The sequence below is a fragment of the Armigeres subalbatus genome, chromosome 2, assembly GCF_024139115.2.
Source record: "Armigeres subalbatus isolate Guangzhou_Male chromosome 2, GZ_Asu_2, whole genome shotgun sequence".
Taxonomy (NCBI): domain Eukaryota; kingdom Metazoa; phylum Arthropoda; class Insecta; order Diptera; family Culicidae; genus Armigeres; species Armigeres subalbatus.
The window spans coordinates 207,905,686-207,926,617 of record NC_085140.1 but is presented as its reverse complement, the minus strand read 5'-3'; the positions used below and the strand labels follow the sequence as shown (position 1 = coordinate 207,926,617).

Genomic DNA, 20,932 nt, shown 5'->3' with positions numbered 1-20,932 from the left:
ACATGCGCTTGATGGGGAAGCGTCATTAACAGTATAATGAAAAAATAAATTTCCCCATACTAATTTGCATGCAAACTTGAAACGGCTTGTGCTAAATCAGTTTTAATTCAAATGAGTTCAAATTTTCAGAGGACACTCAGAACATGGTAAAGAATCAGATGAGCACAGTGGAGCAAAATCGATTTTTTGAACCACCCTAATGCACATAGCAGACATGGTAGCGGGTAGTTATCGGAGGTCACCAGTGAGCCCAAGTTCACGAATTCTTCAAGCATCTAGATTTCAAACTTATGTTTATTGTAAAGTAATTCCAAATCTAATTCATTAAGTTCTCATGCGCGAGCAAATTTGTTTGCGGCTTTAAAGGAAAGCATCACGCTTGAGTTTTTTCACCAAGTTCAAGTTTAAATTTAAGTTTTGGAGTTTTTCTCAACGCTGACTAAAAGTCTCTTTTTTCGTCCACGTTGGTCACTTAAGTTACTATTTAGAATAGCATTGATCTGATCGCTACCAGCCCCTGCTATGAAGTGAACTGTCCAAAAATGCCTAATAGTCCCATGTAGCTAAGAAATCAAGCAAACATGGAACTGTTATGAATTGACGGGCAGTGAAGTCTAGGGGCAGTAGCCAGGTTTATTGATTCTGATAGAAATTATCGATCATTTCCTGTTGCTCGGATTCAATCCTTTGCAGGTATTGATATTCTATTTTAAGTTTATCCAGCTCAACCATTTTCTCGATGATTTCACCCTAGAAACAAAATTATAGGAATTAAATATAGCTTTCTGGAATAGAGGTGCATTTTAAACCGCACGGTGCCCCCAGACGCGAATATTATCGCACTTTCATGAACCTCCGTGGTTTTCTCACGAAAAGAAAGCTTAGAGCACCAGGAAAAGGATACGGGATGTTTTAAAATCTTTCATCGGTGAAATTTTGAATACGCCCTATTTTAAAATTGTATGGCTTTTCCCATATACATACATGTTAGCTGCAAAATGTAAATATATAGTGCTTACCTTTTCAATAGTAATTAAATCAACTATTGTTGAAATGCCAGTAGCAATGCGAAATCTTCCAAATAAATTAATGTTCTTCGACATTCGGGTAATGTGTCCAGCCCACGCAGGTCTGTCATACATTAATATTGGTCGAACTAGTCGAATTATGAATCTCATGGAACAACATCGATCACGAAAAGCTTAGTTTGCGTTCTGTGTTTGCAAAAAAAAATCTCAATAAAAGATGTGTGTAAATGCCAATTCACTATTGCATTATCACGATAAGTTCAACAAATTTTATGGGATAGAAGGGATTCTATGTAAAGTGTGACATGTAAACATAATAAATTAAAACAAGCATAAAATATTCGCTTTCCAAATGCATCAGTAATTGTCTGAGCACAAAGATGTAAAATTGAATGATTATAATAAAAACAAATCACTGGTTACAAAAACCTACACGGACAGATAAATCAACCCAAAACTTGAGTTCAAAATACTTACTGAGAATATCGCAACAAAATTTACTCAAAATTTGGTTAGTTTTCCCTTTCTTTCCCATGATAAAACGAGAGCAAGATGCAAGCACCTCACCGGGGTAGTTTGGCCCAACAATCCAGACAACCCGTAGCAAAAGACTCAATACCTATGCAATCTTTACACGGTAAGCTTAGCAAGTTATTCCATCCAAATTACTTAGAACATGGCTAGTATCACTCACTTAAATGAGTAGATCCACTTACTCTCCCAAAATGGGTAAATTTTCCAGCAAAAGGAAAGTGATAGCAAACAAAAGTACCTATTAACACAGAGAACAGACGTTGAAGCTGCACTCGCCATGTTGTGATTTCTTTTTACTGTTCATTTTGACATTACTTTGAAATGTCGTCGTTATCCCGTGCATAATCAGCGCTAGTGTCATCAAAAAATGCCACTGTACGCTAGTGTCATTATGCATGCAAGAGCATACCAGCGCCATCATGTTGTCAAAATGAGATTGTGAGTTGCAATGTGGACGTCGATGGCGTTGAGGTAAGATGTTTTTGTTTACACATGTTATGCAAGAAATTTTGTTCGAGCCTCCATGTCTGTTCTCTGTGCTATTAATGAGTAAACGAGGTTCTCCGTGTATTGAAATAAGCCATATTTCAAAAATCAAGTAATTTGGATGGAATGCAGCTGAGTAATAAACGCCAAAAAATAAGAATAATGATGATGTCTTTTCGCTATTGTTCGCTTTTGGTCAAATTTTAGAATGATTGAAATGCGGTATTTTCAGTGTTAAACAATAGAACTTGCTAAGCTTAGCGTGTACCGATTGCATTGAGTCTTTTGCTAGATTTGTGTAACCAGTGATTTGTAATTTTTCATATCTGTGCTCAGACTTTGACAGCACTATTGTTTCATGAGATTTATAGTTCGACCAATCTTAATGTATGACAGACCTAAGTGGGCTGGACACATTACCCGAATGTCGAAGAACATTAATTTATTTGGAAGATTTCGTATTGCTACTGGCATTTCAACAATAGTTGATTTAATTACTGTTGAAAAGGTAAGCACTATATATTTACTTTTTGCAGCTAACATGTATGTATATGGGAAAAGCCATACAATTTTAAAATAGGGCGTATTCAAAATTTCACCGATGAAAGATTTTAAAACACCCCGTATCCTTTTCCTGGTGCCCTAGGCTTTCTTTTCGTGAGAAAACCACGGAGGTTCATGAAAGTGCGATAATATTCGCTTCTGGGGGCACCGTGAACCGTACCTGTATTTGCTGCTGCTCTGATTCCCTCTGCTTCGAAAATGTTTTTAATAAGTTTTGAATTCCTATAGCTCGCATTTTTTCCTCGTCAACTTCGGTTGCAAAATTCTCCACAATACTGACGAACTGTTCTATTATATGTCGAAATGCAGCCAGGCCTGTAGAAAAACAAACATTCGTTAAACTCTGTTAAACTCTTTTTCAATCCATGAAATAAAAAATAGGTAGGCATTTTTTTTCTAAAGATCTTCCTCTGCCCTGTAAGGTTGCTTGTGCTTCATTGAATCGCAACCAAGCCTAATGTGATGAACTTATTTTTAATAGATCAAAATAATAGAGGAACCCTCATTAATCCACCTAGCGGTGATGATACCTTACTCGCTTGTTTGAAAGGGTAGAGAAACATATATGAAACATTAAATAACACTAATAGGTGGATAGGTCTTATTTTTACATTAATTTATACTCATTGTAAAATTTACTGCCGAACGCAACTTGTTGCAAGTAAATCGGATGGGTGTAAGTGCCAAACAATCATTTACAACAGGTTCTGAAATTAGTATTTATGGCCACAACTTATGATCCCAACTTTTTTGGGCCGATCGGGCCAATTTTCAATAGGAATAAATGCGTCCAATTCCCACTTATTGCTAGCAAATCGGTTCAGGATCAGAGCCTGAAAAAATATGGCGAGACTTTAACGCGATTTAAGCGTAAAAATTTGACCATAACTCTTGATCCCATAATCCGATACGGCCAATTTTTAATAGGAAACAATGGGACAGGATTCCCCGTCGAATGCAACTTGTTGTTAAGTTTAAGTGCCCTAAAAATTTCTGCGCACATACGTTACCCTGACAAAGTACTCTACCGAATATTCTACAGTTACTTAGAAAGACAAAAGCAGAGCAAACGGATAGATTCGACGGCAACAGACCGAGCAACGAATGTAGGACAAAGATTGGAAAGTCGGATCTTGAAACGTAAGAATTTTGAATGAACCTGCACGTGTTGGGCTTCTATCTATCGAGCGGTGAATCCCATCGCAAAAACTTCATTCAAGTTAGAGATAATTCAAAACCCGAAACCCGACGGGTACGGATCGGGTTCGGGTTTAGAAAATTAGTACAATATCGGGTTCGGGTCGGGTACGGATTTGTGAGACGAAAAAATGTCGGGTAGGGGAAACCGCCAAATGTTGAACGGCTAATTTTGTCGCCTATTGTTGAACTTCCATAAGAAATGCCCATGCGTTCAACAATAGGCGAAGAAATTAGCCGTTCAACATTTGGCGAATTACCCTACGGGTTTTAAAAAAATAATGTGCTGAATATTTTTTTAATCGTTTCTGATAATTTTGAGGTTTGTGCGTTGTTTAAGCTCACATTCTTTTCGATGTAAAGAGAAATATAAGATATCTAGTTTTTCCAGCAGAAATTAAGTTTGGGTCTAGCTCGGCTTCAAATAATTGAATTTTTTCGGGTTCGAGTCGGGTACGAGTTTACGAATTAGGTTTGATATGATTATTCATATCTTGCTCGGGTTTGAAAAGAATTTATAAATCGGATTCGGGTCGGGTTCGGGTTTGCAAAATGTGAAAACCAACCATCTCTAATTATAGTATCACATCTACTACAGCGACGGCGACAGAGCAGAACGTGGAGCTGGCTTCATGGTGATCGGGAAGCAGATGAGGAGAGTTATGAGTCATTCCGCTACCAACGATAATGGTCTGCGACTTGGATGGCAATCAGCAGTACCTATTTCACACGTAAGAATATCCGCAAACACACCTGGCAACATCTGAGTGGCGACACATAGACCACGTGCTGAACGACGGACGGTATTTCTAGGACGTTATAGATGTAACGTCCTTCAGAGGCCCGAGCATTGACTCGGATCACTACCTTGTAGTTGCAAAAAAAATCGGGCGCGACTATCCATCAACACGAATTTACGAAATAACAGAACGATGCGTTTTATTATCCAACGCTTGGCAGTTAAAGGGGTTACTGAACAGTACCGCCAGATGCTGGACGAGCCAAGATGCCAACCTCTCTGATGACGTTAAGAGTAGTATATGCCAACGTATCTGGTGACGTCAAAAGATTGTGGGAGAATATCCACGAAGTTGTGACTACAATAGCGCAGGCCAACGAAATGTTGAGTTTGATGAGGAGTGCCAGCGAGTGACGGACGAGATTACCCGTAGAAATAGAGAGCAATACAGTGTTGAGTGTAGCAAGGGCAGAAGAGAAACGAATCCATCGCAGAAAGCAATGGCACCACGAAAAGAGTGTGATAGATGAAGCGTAGGAAAACATGTATAGAAACGATATACGAAGGTTCAATAGCGCGCGGTATAAGTACCCGTCATGTACAATAACCGAGAGGGGAATTTGCTGACAGACAAGACAATGTTAACTGCCAGGAGGAAGAAAAACTTCGAGAAATTGTAAAAACGCAGGTGTATTAAGGACCACATGGACATAGTCGACGACGGTCAAGCTGTGGAGCCACCAACGAAAGATGGAGTTAAGAGCCTTCTTATAATATAATATTCAAAACAGTAAACTTACTTTACTTAAGGATCCTGTACACCTCCGGTGGTGCAAAGGGCCGACTTGAAAGATCTCCATCCTGAGCGATGCCCGGCTATCGCTTTAACCTGTTGCCAGGTTAGATTTCGGTCGACTTCTTTTATTTCTTTATTGAGGCTTCGCCGCCATGAGCCTCTGGGTCTGCCTCTGCTGCGATGTCCCGCTGGGTTCCAGTCTAATGCTTGCTTACAGATTTCGTTTCCGCCCCTACGTAGAGTGTGGCCGACCCAGCCCCACTTCCGATCCCGAATTTCTGTTGCTATCGGCCTCTGGTGACAACGACGATGGAGCTCGTTGTTTGAGATCCAGTTGTGAGGCCACCAGGCCCGAATTATATACCGCAGGCATCTGTTAATGAACACCTGCAGCCGTTGAGTGTTCTCCACTGATACACACCATGTTTCGCTAGCGTATAACAGCACAGATTTCACGTTAGAGTTGAAAATTCGTATTTTGGTGCGTTCACTTATCTGCCTGTTTTTCCAGATATTTCTTAAACTCGCAAAAGCAGCCCTTGCTTTCTTGATCCGTGCGCCTATGTCGATCTTGGTACCGCCGTCTGACGCCATTTGGCTACCAAGATATTGGAAGCTTTCAACATTCTCCACTGGTTGCCCGGCTACTGTGAAACTGGAAGGAGTCACCGTGTTTACATCCAACGATTTGGTTTTGTTGACGTTGATGACTAAACCTGCCGAGGAGGAGCGATCGGCAAGGTCGTTGAGCTTACTCTGCATATCAGAGCGCCGTTGCGCGAGTAGTGCAACGTCATCCGCCAATTCGAAGTCGTTTAGGTGCTCCATGGTTATAGGCTGCCATAACAGCCCGCGGTTTGGTTCACGGTCAATCGCATCTACCAGAATCTCATCGATTACGATGAGGAACAGTAACGGTGATAGAATACATCCTTGCCTCACACCAGCTACGACCCGGATAGGGTCGGACAGGACCCCATTGTGCAGCACTCTACACGAAAAGGCCTCGTACTGTGCCTCGATGAGGCCGATGATTTTCTCAGGAACCCCCTTGCGTCTCAGGGCGCCCCACATATTCTCGTGATTGAGACGGTCGAAAGCTTTTTCGTAGTCAATGAATACCAAGTAAAGGGACTCTTGGAATTCGTTGACTTGCTCCAAAATGATGCGGAGCGTGACAATATGGTCCACACAGGATCTTCCGGCACGGAATCCGGCTTGCTGCCGCCGGAGAGTCGCATCGATCTTCTCCTGAATCCGGGCTAGGATAATTTTGCACAGAACTTTGAGAACGGTACACAGCAACATAATGCCTCGCCAGTTATCGCATACAGTCAGGTCACCCTTTTTGGGCACCTTCACTAAGATACCTTGCATCCAGTCGACCGGGAAAGTGACGGTGTCCTAGATATTACGAAATAAACGATGCAGTAGTTGAGCGGATGTCATGGGGTCAGCTTTGAGCATCTCGGCTGATATTCGGTCGACCCCTGGGGCTTTATTCGATTTCATGCTTTGGATGGCTGTTTGAATCTCTAGCAGTGATGGAGCTTCGGTATTGACACGTGTTATACGTCGGATCCTAGGCAGATCATGCCGAGGTGGTGATGGCCTGGTTGGCACTTGAAAAAGTTGTTCGAAGTGCTCGAACCAGCGTTTCAGCTGGTCAGTTGGGTCGGTCAATAACTGATCACTCGCGTCTTTCACAGGCATCGTTGCATTCATCTTCGCCCCGCTTAAGCGTCGTGAGATATCGTAGAGGAGGCGAATGTCCCCGGTTGCGGCGGCTCTCTCTCCTTCGTCGGCCAGAGAGTCTGCCCACGCTCGCTTGTCCCGTCGACATGAGCGTTTTACTTCCTTCTCAAGAGCCGTGTATCGTTGACGGGCTAAGACTTTGGCTCCTCTCGTTTTCGATCGCTCTATCGCGGCTTTGGCTTCTCTTCGCTCCTCTATCTTCCTCCAGGTCTCATCGGTGATCCATTGTTTTCTCTGGGTGCGTAGTTCACCCAGATTGTTCTCGCTGGTGGCGATGAAGGCATTCTTGATGGCGGTCCATTGGTCTTCCACGCTGCCACCTTCCGGAATATCTGCAGCACGCGTCTCCAGTTCTTCAACGAAGGACCGTTTCACCGTGGCATCATCCAGTCGGCGTGTGTTGAATCGTCGTCCAACTCTTTCCTCCTGCCGACGAATCCGCGCAATGCGCAGGCGTATTTCGCCGATGAGGAGGTGATGATCAGACGCGATATCGGCACTACGTTTATTCCGTACATCAAGAAGGCTCCGTTTCCATTTTCGGCTGATGCAGATGTGGTCGATTTGATTTTCTGTAAAGCCGTCACGGGAGACCCACGTGACCTTGTGAACCGGTCGATGAGGGAAGAGCGATCCCCCGATCACCATGTCGTTATTACCACAAAATTCTGCGAACAGCTCTCCGTTTTCACTCATTTCTCCGAGACCATGGCGTCCCATAATGCGCTCATGGTTCGAGTTGTCGGATCCGATCTTCGCATTGAAGTCGCCCAAACAGATCTTGATATCACCCTTCGGAATTCTATCTACTTGTAGTTGCAAAAAAAATCGGGCGCGACTATCCATCAACACGAATTTACGAAATAACAGAACGATGCGTTTTATTATCCAACGCTTAGCAGTTAAAGGGGTTACTGAACAGTACCGCCAGATGCTGGACGAGCCAAGATGCCAACCTCTCTGATGACGTTAAGAGTAGTATATGCCAACGTATCTGGTGACGTCAAAAGATTGTGGGAGAATATCCACGAAGTTGTGACTACAATAGCGCAGGCCAACGAAATGTTGAGTTTGATGAGGAGTGCCAGCGAGTGACGGACGAGATTACCCGTAGAAATAGAGAGCAATACAGTGTTGAGTGTAGCAAGGGCAGAAGAGAAACGAATCCATCGCAGAAAGCAATGGCACCACGAAAAGAGTGTGATAGATGAAGCGTAGGAAAACATGTATAGAAACGATATACGAAGGTTCAATAGCGCGCGGTATAAGTACCCGTCATGTACAATAACCGAGAGGGGAATTTGCTGACAGACAAGACAATGCTAACAGCCAGGGGGAAGAAAAACTTCGAGAAATTGTAAAAACGAAGGTGTATTAAGGACCACTTGGACATAGTCGACGACGGTCAAGCTGTGGAGCCACCAACGAAAGATGGAGTTAAGAGCCTTCTTATAATATAATATTTAAAACAGTAAACTTACTTTACTTAAGGATCCTGTACACCTCCGGTGGTGCAAAGGGCCGACTTGAAAGATCTCCATCCTGAACGATGCCCGGCTATCGCTTTAACCTGTTGCCAGGTTAGATTTCGGTCGACTTCTTTTATTTCTTTATTGAGGCTTCGCCGCCATGAGCCTCTGGGTCTGCCTCTGCTGCGATGTCCCGCTGGGTTCCAGTCTAATGCTTGCTTACAGATTTCGTTTCCGCCCCTACGTAGAGTGTGGCCGACCCAGCCCCACTTCCGATCCCGAATTTCTGTTGCTATCGGCCTCTGGTGACAACGACGATGGAGCTCGTTGTTTGAGATCCAGTTGTGAGGCCACCAGGCCCGAATTATATACCGCAGGCATCTGTTAATGAACACCTGCAGCCGTTGAGTGTTCTCCACTGATACACACCATGTTTCGCTAGCGTATAACAGCACAGATTTCACGTTAGAGTTGAAAATTCGTATTTTGGTGCGTTCACTTATCTGCCTGTTTTCCAGATATTTCTTAAACTCGCAAAAGCAGCCCTTGCTTTCTTGATCCGTGCGCCTATGTCGATCTTGGTACCGCCGTCTGACGCCATTTGGCTACCAAGATATTGGAAGCTTTCAACATTCTCCACTGGTTGCCCGGCTACTGTGAAACTGGAAGGAGTCACCGTGTTTACATCCAACGATTTGGTTTTGTTGACGTTGATGACTAAACCTGCCGAGGAGGAGCGATCGGCAAGGTCGTTGAGCTTACTCTGCATATCAGAGCGCCGTTGCGCGAGTAGTGCAACGTCATCCGCCAATTCGAAGTCGTTTAGGTGCTCCATGGTTATAGGCTGCCATAACAGCCCGCGGTTTGGTTCACGGTCAATCGCATCTACCAGAATCTCATCGATTACGATGAGGAACAGTAACGGTGATAGAATACATCCTTGCCTCACACCAGCTACGACCCGGATAGGGTCGGACAGGACCCATTGTGCAGCACTCTACACGAAAAGGCCTCGTACTGTGCCTCGATGAGGCCGATGATTTTCTCAGGAACCCCTTGCGTCTCAGGGCGCCCCACATATTCTCGTGATTGAGACGGTCGAAAGCTTTTCGTAGTCAATGAATACCAAGTAAAGGGACTCTTGGAATTCGTTGACTTGCTCCAAAATGATGCGGAGCGTGACAATATGGTCCACACAGGATCTTCCGGCACGGAATCCGGCTTGCTGCCGCCGGAGAGTCGCATCGATCTTCTCCTGAATCCGGGCTAGGATAATTTTGCACAGAACTTTGAGAACGGTACACAGCAACATAATGCCTCGCCAGTTATCGCATACAGTCAGGTCACCCTTTTTGGGCACCTTCACTAAGATACCTTGCATCCAGTCGACCGGGAAAGTGACGGTGTCCTAGATATTACGAAATAAACGATGCAGTAGTTGAGCGGATGTCATGGGGTCAGCTTTGAGCATCTCGGCTGATATTCGGTCGACCCCTGGGGCTTTATTCGATTTCATGCTTTGGATGGCTGTTTGAATCTCTAGCAGTGATGGAGCTTCGGTATTGACACGTGTTATACGTCGGATCCTAGGCAGATCATGCCGAGGTGGTGATGGCCTGGTTGGCACTTGAAAAAGTTGTTCGAAGTGCTCGAACCAGCGTTTCAGCTGGTCAGTTGGGTCGGTCAATAACTGATCACTCGCGTCTTTCACAGGCATCGTTGCATTCATCTTCGCCCCGCTTAAGCGTCGTGAGATATCGTAGAGGAGGCGAATGTCCCCGGTTGCGGCGGCTCTCTCTCCTTCGTCGGCCAGAGAGTCTGCCCACGCTCGCTTGTCCCGTCGACATGAGCGTTTTACTTCCTTCTCAAGAGCCGTGTATCGTTGACGGGCTAAGACTTTGGCTCCTCTCGTTTTCGATCGCTCTATCGCGGCTTTGGCTTCTCTTCGCTCCTCTATCTTCCTCCAGGTCTCATCGGTGATCCATTGTTTTCTCTGGGTGCGTAGTTCACCCAGATTGTTCTCGCTGGTGGCGATGAAGGCATTCTTGATGGCGGTCCATTGGTCTTCCACGCTGCCACCTTCCGGAATATCTGCAGCACGCGTCTCCAGTTCTTCAACGAAGGACCGTTTCACCGTGGCATCATCCAGTCGGCGTGTGTTGAATCGTCGTCCAACTCTTTCCTCCTGCCGACGAATCCGCGCAATGCGCAGGCGTATTTCGCCGATGAGGAGGTGATGATCAGACGCGATATCGGCACTACGTTTATTCCGTACATCAAGAAGGCTCCGTTTCCATTTTCGGCTGATGCAGATGTGGTCGATTTGATTTTCTGTAAAGCCGTCACGGGAGACCCACGTGACCTTGTGAACCGGTCGATGAGGGAAGAGCGATCCCCGATCACCATGTCGTTATTACCACAAAATTCTGCGAACAGCTCTCCGTTTTCACTCATTTCTCCGAGACCATGGCGTCCCATAATGCGCTCATGGTTCGAGTTGTCGGATCCGATCTTCGCATTGAAGTCGCCCAAACAGATCTTGATATCACCCTTCGGAATTCTATCTACGACGGCATTGAGTTGACTGTAGAAGTTCTCTTTGTCTTGCAGATCGGCAGCATCGGTTGGCGCATAACATTGGATTATAGTAAGGTTTCGGACCCGTGTTCTAAATCTGGCAACGATTATCCTTTCACTTATAGGTTTCCACTTCATAAGCGCAGAGTGTGCCTGAGCGCTTAGTAGGAAGCCAACTCCGCGATGCCGGGGAGCGTGTTCACCTCGTAAACCAGAGTATAGCAGAACTTGTCCCGACGGCGTTCTGTGTTCTCCAAAGTTTGGCCAACGGACTTCACTCAGTCCCAGGATCTCAAGCTTCATGCGGCGTGCCTCATTGGCAAGTTGTGCCAATTTACCCTGCTGGGCTAGGGTTAAAACGTTCCATGTTCCTATTCGTGTCCGTTGTTTCGCGCTAAGAGTCGTCGCCGTAAAATCAGTCCGTATTCTTTCATTATCGGATTCTCGAACAAATTGATGTTTCGGGAACAGTAGGTTGTTGGCCCAAGGTTCCCTATCCACAGGGATGGGGCTGCCATCTTAGGTATAGCTTCCGGGGAATAGCATTTCATACTCAGCCGCTGGATGCCAGAACAGACGCTGTTGGAGCCGCACCTCCTTGGTGGACAGACGCTCGATCAGTCGGGTCAAATTTGTTTAAAGTCCCACCCAACACCAGGACTAGGCTAGTGCGCTTTGAGCGGCACACGGTCGCTTTGATAGGGCCTGCTTGGGGACACATGCAGTTTTTATAGAAGTTCAACAGAGCCCACTGTCGAACCCCACCACATCCTAGGCAGACCACACAGGACGCTCCTCTCACTCTAGCTGATGTCAGAAGGACAACAGTGCCCAGGCTGCACTACCAGCTAAGTACGCAGCCCTTTGCTTGCGGTCAATTGTCATCGGATGACCCGTGGAAGAGCAAGAATTGGATCTTGTGTGGACCGGAGCTATGTTAGGCGCCCCTTCCCGGATGTCAACTCACCATTTCGCAGCCCTCAAAACAGTAAAGCTGCTGGATAATTTCCCGGGCGAGCTTCTCAATCTTGGAAGTGAGCAGCTGCATCAATCGATCCACCACATTATTCTAAAAATATGGCAAGATGAATAACTGCCTATCGGCTAGTTGGATTGCCTCATATGCCCGGTCTATAAGAAAGGGCACTAGAGTAGGTCTTCTGAATACGATGTTCAAAATTCAGTTGCGTATTCTGTTTAACAGACCGCTTAAGGAGTCGTTCGTCGGCGAATACCAGGCAGGTTTTCGTGAGAAACGGTCAACGACGGTTCAGATGTTTAGCCTGCGGATGATTCTTGAATTATGGGTGTAAAACTTGCATACTCATCATCTGTTCCTTGATTTTAAAGCAGCGCACGATGCAGTGAAAATAAATTAGCTGTGGCACATTATATCTAAACATGGTTTTCCGGCGAAATCAATTAGACTGATACGTGCAAGGCTTGATGACTCGAAATCAAGTATTCGGATTTCAGACGAAGTGTCAACTTCGTTTGTGACCTTAGATGGATTGAAGCAGGGTGATGCACTTTCGAATTAAATGTTCAACATTGGAGTATTAGGAGATCTGGCGTGCCGAGGAACGGCACTATCATTACACGGTCGCATATAATCTCGGGCTTTGCAGACGACATCAAAATCATTGGAATCGATCGCAGATCAGTAGTGGATGCTTTTGTCCCATTGAAGGGTGAGACGGCAAGGATAACCCCCGTAACGCTGGGTAGACACCTTTTCGTGGTGTGTTACGGTGTAAGATCTACCACGGTCATATTGTCAGCTACATGCACATCCTGACTCAACGAATACCTTCCCCAATATCCAACTCCTTGGTCAGGGGCCAAGTCGGGGGCCTCTCATTAGGTAATACTAAAGACACACTTGTGGTACAAGTACCACGGTTATATACCTTAGTATATATTGTACCATGGTTTTCCACGTTGTACCAGCATGGTACAAGGTGACACACTAGTAGTACAACTTGTATCATGGTACGAATACCATCAGTGTGTCATTAGTATAAGTACTACATCAACACTTCCTTCCCATCCTTAAGTGATGAACTACTAACACTGAAAAAATCACTCTAATAAAGAATTGAAAAAAAATCCTTCCCATCTCAAGTTACGGTGAAGATGTGCATGGCCAGGAGTAGTAATCCTCATGCTTTTGTGATTTTGGTCCTTGATTGAAATCAAGGATCACACCCACCTTCATTTCTGATAGTAATCTGAATGGAGATTTCGAAAGAAAACCATGAGTATCACATCACTAGTGTCCAATCTACGAAGTACACCGTAACTATGTTATTCTATTGAAGGGTGTTTGAAGCTGCTGAAGAATTTGTTTACATTGGAATACTTGTGACATGTGACAATCACCCATATTCTTGTTTACGTACGAACGCGCTTTCGAACGAAAGTTGAAGCGCATTCCCGTTTACGCCAGCAAAATCAAATGGAGAAACGGTTCGAACGAATCGCATTCGTTCGAAAGTATCGTTCGTCCGTAAACAAGAATGAATGAGGGTGAATGACGTTTCCCGTGAAGTGAAAAGACGCATTGCTGCTGCATGGATTAATAATTTTGTATGGATTAATAACTGTGGCGATTCTCCGGGGATTCCGGATAATCCTCCAGTTGAACTATCCGACTCCATACTATTTTTTTTTCACTCCTTATCGACACACAAGCGCAACCACTCGGTCCAAACTTAATCGAGAGAATCCTAGTTTGGGCCGAGTGGTTGCGCTTATGTGTCGATAAGGAGTGAAAAAAATAAGATGGAGTCGGACAGTTCAAGCAAGATTCAACCGGAAGATTATCCGGAATCCCCGGAGAATCACCACAGTAGCCAGCTTAGGTCCCGTAATATGCAGACAGAAACGAAATTTGCTCTGTATAAAACTCTAATTCTCCCAAGTCCCAGTGGCTCTCTACGGACATGAAGCGTGGACGTTAAGAAGACGGATCGGAGAGCTTTCGGGGTTTTCGAGCGAAATTTGCTGCTTACAATCCTCGGAGTAAACTTAAAAAGTGTTAACCATCATTTGGGGCCACACAGAGCATGTTGGTGTTGTAAACATATAAACAAATACTTTTCAATCTCGAGCAAAGCCTGGTACATAAGGCTAGTTCATAATAAAAATAAATGAATAATGGAACCTATCACACTACCAGAGCTATATTTGATAATTTGACCTTATTCATATGGTTTTTATCCTTTTTTAATGTATGACAAAGCGACTAGGACCGCTAGGCGGAGTAATTATAATATTCCAGGAATACATTAAGCATATAAATCATAGATCTTACTATCTGTAAACTGTTCGCATTCATCTTTGAGCTCGTTAGTATCATTGGCTACATCTGGATCAATCACACGTAAGGTATACAAATCGTCGATATAAAGACCGGATTTGCCAAATTCATCACTCATTTTTATTCACTCTTTTAGGAAAGAAAACCTAAATAATAGTTATTAATATTAATATTTTTGAATTCGAAATGTTTGATCCAGTATTACCATAGCAATCTTGTATGCAACTTTCAAACAACTTTTAAAACTTTTAGCCTGGGGGTACAATGAATACGGACTCTACTGTAAAGAAACATTTCCCTAGAGCAACATAAGATAAAGGTTTATGCTGTTTAAAACAAAATGCGTTTCTATGTTTCAACACAGAATTTCTAGCAACATAAGCAGGGATCGAATCCCAAGGAGAATGAAAAAATCTCTCACCTATCATTTCTGAAGTGTTGTCCTACACTCAGTGCAAAAAATTCTACTCTTTGATTTTACTCCATCTAAACGATTTTATACGATTTTATATATTAACTAAGTAAGTGTAACTAATAGAAGGATATTTTTGCCTTTTTTTTATCGTTGTTCGTTACTTATTCAGGGTCTGTCTCATTTGGAGAATTAAACTGAAATTAAACTTAAAAGTGACATTTCAATAATTATCAAATAACCCTGCTCGCAGAGCAAGATTACTTTTGACAGATATCGAATCATTTTCCATCGATGTCCTATTGGAATTGCTGGGTAGCACAAGCCATTCTTATAACGGGGTGATGTTTTAATTTTCAAACTGTCACTTTTAAGTTTAATTCTCCAAATGAGACAGACCCTGAGAGCGATAATATAATTAAATAACGAGAAACGTATAAGCTTTCCCGGTAGACGAAATCCTTTGAATCGACAACTTACATTTAGTTTAATTTTAAACAGAATATGCAAAGGATTCTTAACTCAAGGAATCAATGATAGTTTTTCAATAATTTTATATTTAATAACTGCTAATCTCGCTCCTCCTGATTTCAATTTTATCCACAACACACCGTAGATCAAAACCTCACGTAGTCTTGTACATATATGTTATTCTGTGCCATTGGTAGTGATAGGATAAAAGATAGGAATAAATCTCGCTCAATAGTTACAAGTCACGAAAACAAGTTAATGCAACCAGATATTTACAAGTATAAGAATAGTAGTTTGTGTAACTAGTTGTAATAAGATGATTTTCTTCAGCACGAGATGTACGTTTATCTATCGAGGCTTGCCGAGCCCGAAAAATGAGCTTTAATATGATAAATCTGTACCAAAATTGTACAGTCTAGTTTATTATTCCACTTTATCATTCTCGCCAATAAATTATTGCTGCAAAGAACAATCAGATTCCATATTACCGTCGATTGTACGACATTTCGCGGTAAAACATTCCGCGGTTAACCATTTCGCGGTGTACCAGTTCGCGGTCTACCATTTCCGGTTCAGTATCATATCGCGGTATAACATTTCGCGGTTTATATTATTTGGCGGTATACCATTCCGCGGTTAGTACTATTCCGCGGTGAAACTTTTCGCGGTAAATACCAATTTGCAGGTTTAATTTTACTAATGTTACAAGTAGTTAAATAATGTGTTCTTTAGCTTTGTAAAGCCTCAAATTCACCAAATAATTATGTAAAGTGAATAATCATTGAGTTTACACCAGACTCATATAAATTCAAATCCCAACAAAAAAAAATGTTTTGAAGCAAAACATATTTGCAAATACGACTACCGCCACCGCACCGGGAGTGACAATGGATCTGGGGGTGAGAATGGGTCATCGCTTTCGCCGACAGTCAGGAGGTCGAAGAGCAAAATCGTCTGAAAAGGTCTCTTATCTTTTAATCTTCTTGCCCTCAGATGCATTCAATTCAATCTACAAGCATTAAAAGTGGTTGAAACAGTGACCCATTCTCACCCCCATTTGACCCATTGTCATTCCTGATGACGGTATGCAAAGAATGCGAAACAACACACTTTGCCTTATACCGGGCAAATGCAAACATTTGAAGAAAGCAAAACAACACACTTTGCCTTATACCGGGCAAATGCAAATATTTAAAGAACACCCAAAAAAATCTGCACGTTGTTTCCACCTGAAAAAGTACGTAGATTTTTTCCACCTGAAATTCACGTAACTTTTACCTGATTTTGTTTATAGAATTATCATTCTACGTGAAAATCAAGTAAGTTCTACCTGAGTTTTGGATAGAATTCACCGGACACGTAAGTTTCACCTGAATTTTCTGAAGCATTTGCAGCTACGTGTGCACGTAATATGTACCTGAAAATTCCGGTGGAAACAGCGTTTAGATTATTTGGAGTGAAGGCAAAACATCACAATTTGCCTTATACCAAGCAAATGCGAACATTTAAAGAAGACGAAACAGCACATATTGTCTTATACCGGGCAAATGCGAACATTTGAAGAAGACAGCACATGATGTTTAGCCTAATACCGGCTAACATTTAAGGAAGATACTTTTTGCCTTATAAATAATTTTCTGTCATTCCATCTTCGGAATTCTACCAGAATACCATAGCCTTTTAAGGTATTAAGACAGCGACCTTTATCATATGATATAGTGTATCTTGATGACAAAGTTCACAATCTAATATTGACAATAATGTATACTGCCCGTAACCGCATAGTTGTCCCATCTTTGCTGGGTTTCCTATTCATATGCGACAGTTATGCGATTACAGGCAGTATATGTCTTTTGGAAATAACATAAAATAATGCGTAAAAGAAAAGAGAAAAATACTTGAAAGGGAAACGCAATGAAAGAAACGGCCATATAAAGAAGAGAAAATTAATAGTTGGTAGAAAAGAATGGCAAACTCTTAAAAATACAAAAAAAAGTTAAAAAGATAAGCTAAGCTTGAATACCGCGAAATTGTAAACCGCGAAATAATATATACCGCGAAACAGATTACCGCCAAATGATACAGACCGCGAAATGGTACACCGCGAAATGGTTAACCGCGGAATGTTTTACCGCGAAATGTCGGACAACCATTACCGTCATATAACTACTGTTCTCCTGTTGGTTTTTCATTATAGCACCCAAATGAGTGTTATAATGGATATTATGCAACCCATTTGAGTTGCATAATGTTCATGAAAGCACCAAATTCGTTGGTATGGAAATGTAGGCCGTTTTATCATTCAAACACGAACTATAAACCTACCCCTATCTGGGGGTAGGGGCAATATGAGCCACCCTCATTTTGAGCTTATTGACAAGTTTTATCATGTAAAAGTTATATGATCTTTAAGAGGATGCTCCACACATGCCTCATCGTGAAAACCGCATTAAAATTCAATTCAAACATGAAAATACACTTGAAAATGTAAATTTTCGCTGCATAGGCAAAATTATTATGAGATTTGAAGTTTATAAATAAGGTTTTGATTTGACACAAAACTGATTAAAATACAGGTCAAAAATACACCACAATCAAAAGATATATTAAAATTGAATATTGTGCATACATGTTTGTATTGATAGAAATCTAAATTTATCATAAAACTTTTTTTTCCAAAACCAGTCTCTATCGGGCAATATGGGCATACCTGCACAGATCAAGGTATCAGGCCTTAAAATGCGAAAAAGCTCAAATTTCAGTAGTCAAATACAAGAATATTATCATATATGTAAGATTCATTACGGAAAAATTACAACAGCGCATTACTGCGATCGAAACAGAAAAAATGACCATTGACCAATTGAAATGTGGATGTTCCAACGGTGACGAGTGGCAAATCGGTTCAGTCTGCTGTTGAGCGGTTTATTAATTTTATTTGGTATGGAATATTCCAAACTGTTGTAGGAATATCATATTCTTCCTTATTGCGATACGATACGTTTTGGATGGGTGGCCCATACTGCCCCAAATGGTGGCTAATATTGCCCCGTATAGTCGGGAACACACATTGAAATCAATACATTTTCAAAAGTGCATTCCAACAATTTCCAAACGCATTTTTCGTCATTCATCGATGTAATATGAAAGGTAACATTCTCTAGTATAAGTCAACTACATGTGAATGATGTTTTTTGAGCTTTTCGGCACGATTTCCTTAGGTGGCCCATATTGCCCCGATCACCCCTACATATTATTTTTTGTTGCAAAAAAACATTTATTTATCCGATGCTTAGTGAAGAAGTGAATGAGGTACCGTTTAAATGATCGGGGGTCCACGGTATCAGATAAAATTATCTATCTTGATTGGCTCTACATGCAAACTGGAACCAAACCTGTTTTGGCCTTATTCTACGAGTAGGAGTCACGTTAGATTTCTCAAGTAAAGTGAAAATAATCGTTGGCTCCCATTTGAATTGTACCGTCGACTACCGTGAGAATAGCCTCAATAGGCCTAAATATGCTCACCTTACGCTAGACCCCACGTAACTCGTTGAATAAGCCAAGATTTTTAAATAAACCCTTTTCTCTTGTTAGGCGAGATCTTCTAATGCTCTGTTTTGACAGCGGACGATTCATCATCCATCATCAGTTGCTGCCCCTTGGACGGATTAGGAGGCAGTAGACAACGAAAATAGTGAAAATTTGATCTACAATTGCTGTACATTTTAATTACGAAATTGGGTATCAGCTCCGGATTCGGATCCAGTGAAGAATCGTAGTGAAACGCGTGGTTAACCGTAGATAGTTACAATCCGCCAAAATTGAGTCCCACGGGGAATCTTCCAGGATGTCGGGTGATCAAAAAACCCTCATCAAGGGTAACCCATCGCAATATGTAAAGCTGAATGTGGGCGGATCGTTGCACTACACGACAATCGGGACGCTTTGCAAGCAGGACACCATGCTCCGGGCCATGTTTAGCGGTCGAATGGAAGTACTGACCGATTCTGAAGGTAAGACCTCACCAGTGCGGATGCGTTTCTTTATTTCATGTTCCTTTCACCTTGGGGGTCGGAGAGAGTGAGTTGATTCAGACATCCGACAATGGGTGAAACTGGCAACAGATGATGTATGTATGTACATCTACCGTATGCGTCATATTACTTTGCAATGGTAGAACGTTTATTGAATGGAAAAAAGAAGATACCCACCTATGTAAGCAAAAGCGTATTCGCAAAAAAAATAAATATCGAGTTATAATTCAAATAATAACATATTCATATGCTATAACGTAACAAAATAACAAAGCTTGAAACCCCGAAATCGTCAATAAAATCTGCAAACAAACACTTGTTATAAAAAGAGTTAATCTTCTTCTTCAATGGCTCTACATTCAAACTGGAACTTGGCGTGCTTTTCAACTTAGTATTCCATTAGCATTTCCTCAGTTATTAAGGTCGGAACAAATAATCAATTATTCTTCTTTTGTCCCACTGACCTCTCGATAATGAAGGGGGTGGGAAATAAAAAATAAAGGCATAAATTGATAAAAATGAAAAACTCATCAGTTTTATTATTTTTCCCGTAAAATTTTAGACTCCCCCTCAAATAGGTAAATAATTTTGGTAACGAAATTTTGTTCCCGCCTAATTGAAAGCTTTTCTATGCTCAGCATTGCATGAGTAATACTCATTGAGTATGTATCTTGTGTACTAAGTAAGTACAATGGATACAATATGCCCAGAGTCGAGAATGTTTCCAACCAGAAAACATCTCAGACCGGACCGCAAATCGAACTCGCCATTTCCGGATTGGCAATCCTATGCCTTTGCTCGCAAGGCTACTGGGGACCTCATAAACGAGTTAGTACTCTCCTTTCCAATTCCACCACATGATTGTAACTCTACAGATACATTTTTCGACCTCAACAGTAAGGCCGTCTTCTTTGATTCAACTTCAAGTACCAGGCACTGAATACCTACGGCGTTACTGTTGAGGGCAAAATACGTATCCGTGAATTTACAATCAAGTGATGGATTTAAATATCTATCGCTATCTGACAGTGGCATTCTGGATAAAATATTCGTGCAACTATTTTATTAATATGATTGCAAGAATCTTTAATCCGGGAGCTAGAATGTGATAGATCTATGTTTTTTTATTCATTATCAGACTAAGGCCGGAGTTAGCTGTGCAGTGCATTCAGCTCGTTAAAATCGGTCGACATCATCCATCCACATATCTCAAGATAAATCCGTACTGTCGCTTCTACGAGCCGTCTGAAAGCGTTTCATACGACTTTAATTAAGCCAATTTCAACGGCATGTATGATTTTCTTGCACACGTTTACTGGGACGATATTTTTCAAGACTTCGACGTCTATCGCGCTGAATCGACTGTGTCAAGTATAGGATTACTGTACGCTATTGATCGCAGAAAACATAGCAAGTATCGTTCGGATTCTACAAGAGCCAGTTATTTGAAGGCAAACTCTGACTATCAGCAACTCAACGACCACCTTCGTCTACAAAGTCAACTCAAGACTAACAGACTCAAGAACAACGAGAGGAATCAGGACC

General features: G+C 42.3%; 2 protein-coding genes across 2 annotated transcripts in view; one reads left to right on the top strand and one right to left on the bottom strand.

Annotated features, from left to right (window-relative positions):
- Positions 1–276: 276 nt before the first annotated feature.
- On the bottom strand, positions 277–14,663 carry LOC134215816 (intraflagellar transport protein 20 homolog). Its single transcript, XM_062694927.1, has 3 exons — positions 14,462–14,663; positions 2,773–2,927; positions 277–750 (listed from the first exon to the last, which is right to left on the bottom strand). Exons 1-3 carry the CDS (start codon positions 14,583–14,585, stop codon positions 634–636), a joined length of 396 nt encoding a protein of 131 aa, XP_062550911.1. The 5' UTR covers positions 14,586–14,663; the 3' UTR covers positions 277–633.
- Positions 14,664–18,939: 4,276 nt separating this feature from the next.
- Positions 18,940–20,932, top strand: part of LOC134211557 (BTB/POZ domain-containing adapter for CUL3-mediated RhoA degradation protein 3) — a 25,509-nt gene continuing 23,516 nt past the window's right edge. The window contains 1 exon segment of the mRNA XM_062688531.1: positions 18,940–19,366. Within this exon segment, the coding sequence (XP_062544515.1) occupies positions 19,201–19,366 (166 nt within the window). The 5' untranslated portion in view covers positions 18,940–19,200.

What these genes read in the sequence shown, in the direction of transcription:
- LOC134215816 (XM_062694927.1), bottom strand. Translation starts at nt 14,585, where the DNA reads ATGAGTGATGAATTTGGCAAATCCGGTCTTTATATCGACGATTTGTAT. An exon ending in ATGCGAACAGTTTACAGATA is followed by an intron (nt 2,928 to 14,461) that starts GTAAGATCTATG and finishes GTTTTTCTACAG; the next exon opens with GCCTGGCTGCATTTCGACAT. An exon ending in CAGAGCAGCAGCAAATACAG is followed by an intron (nt 751 to 2,772) that starts GTACGGTTCACG and finishes TTTTGTTTCTAG; the next exon opens with GGTGAAATCATCGAGAAAAT.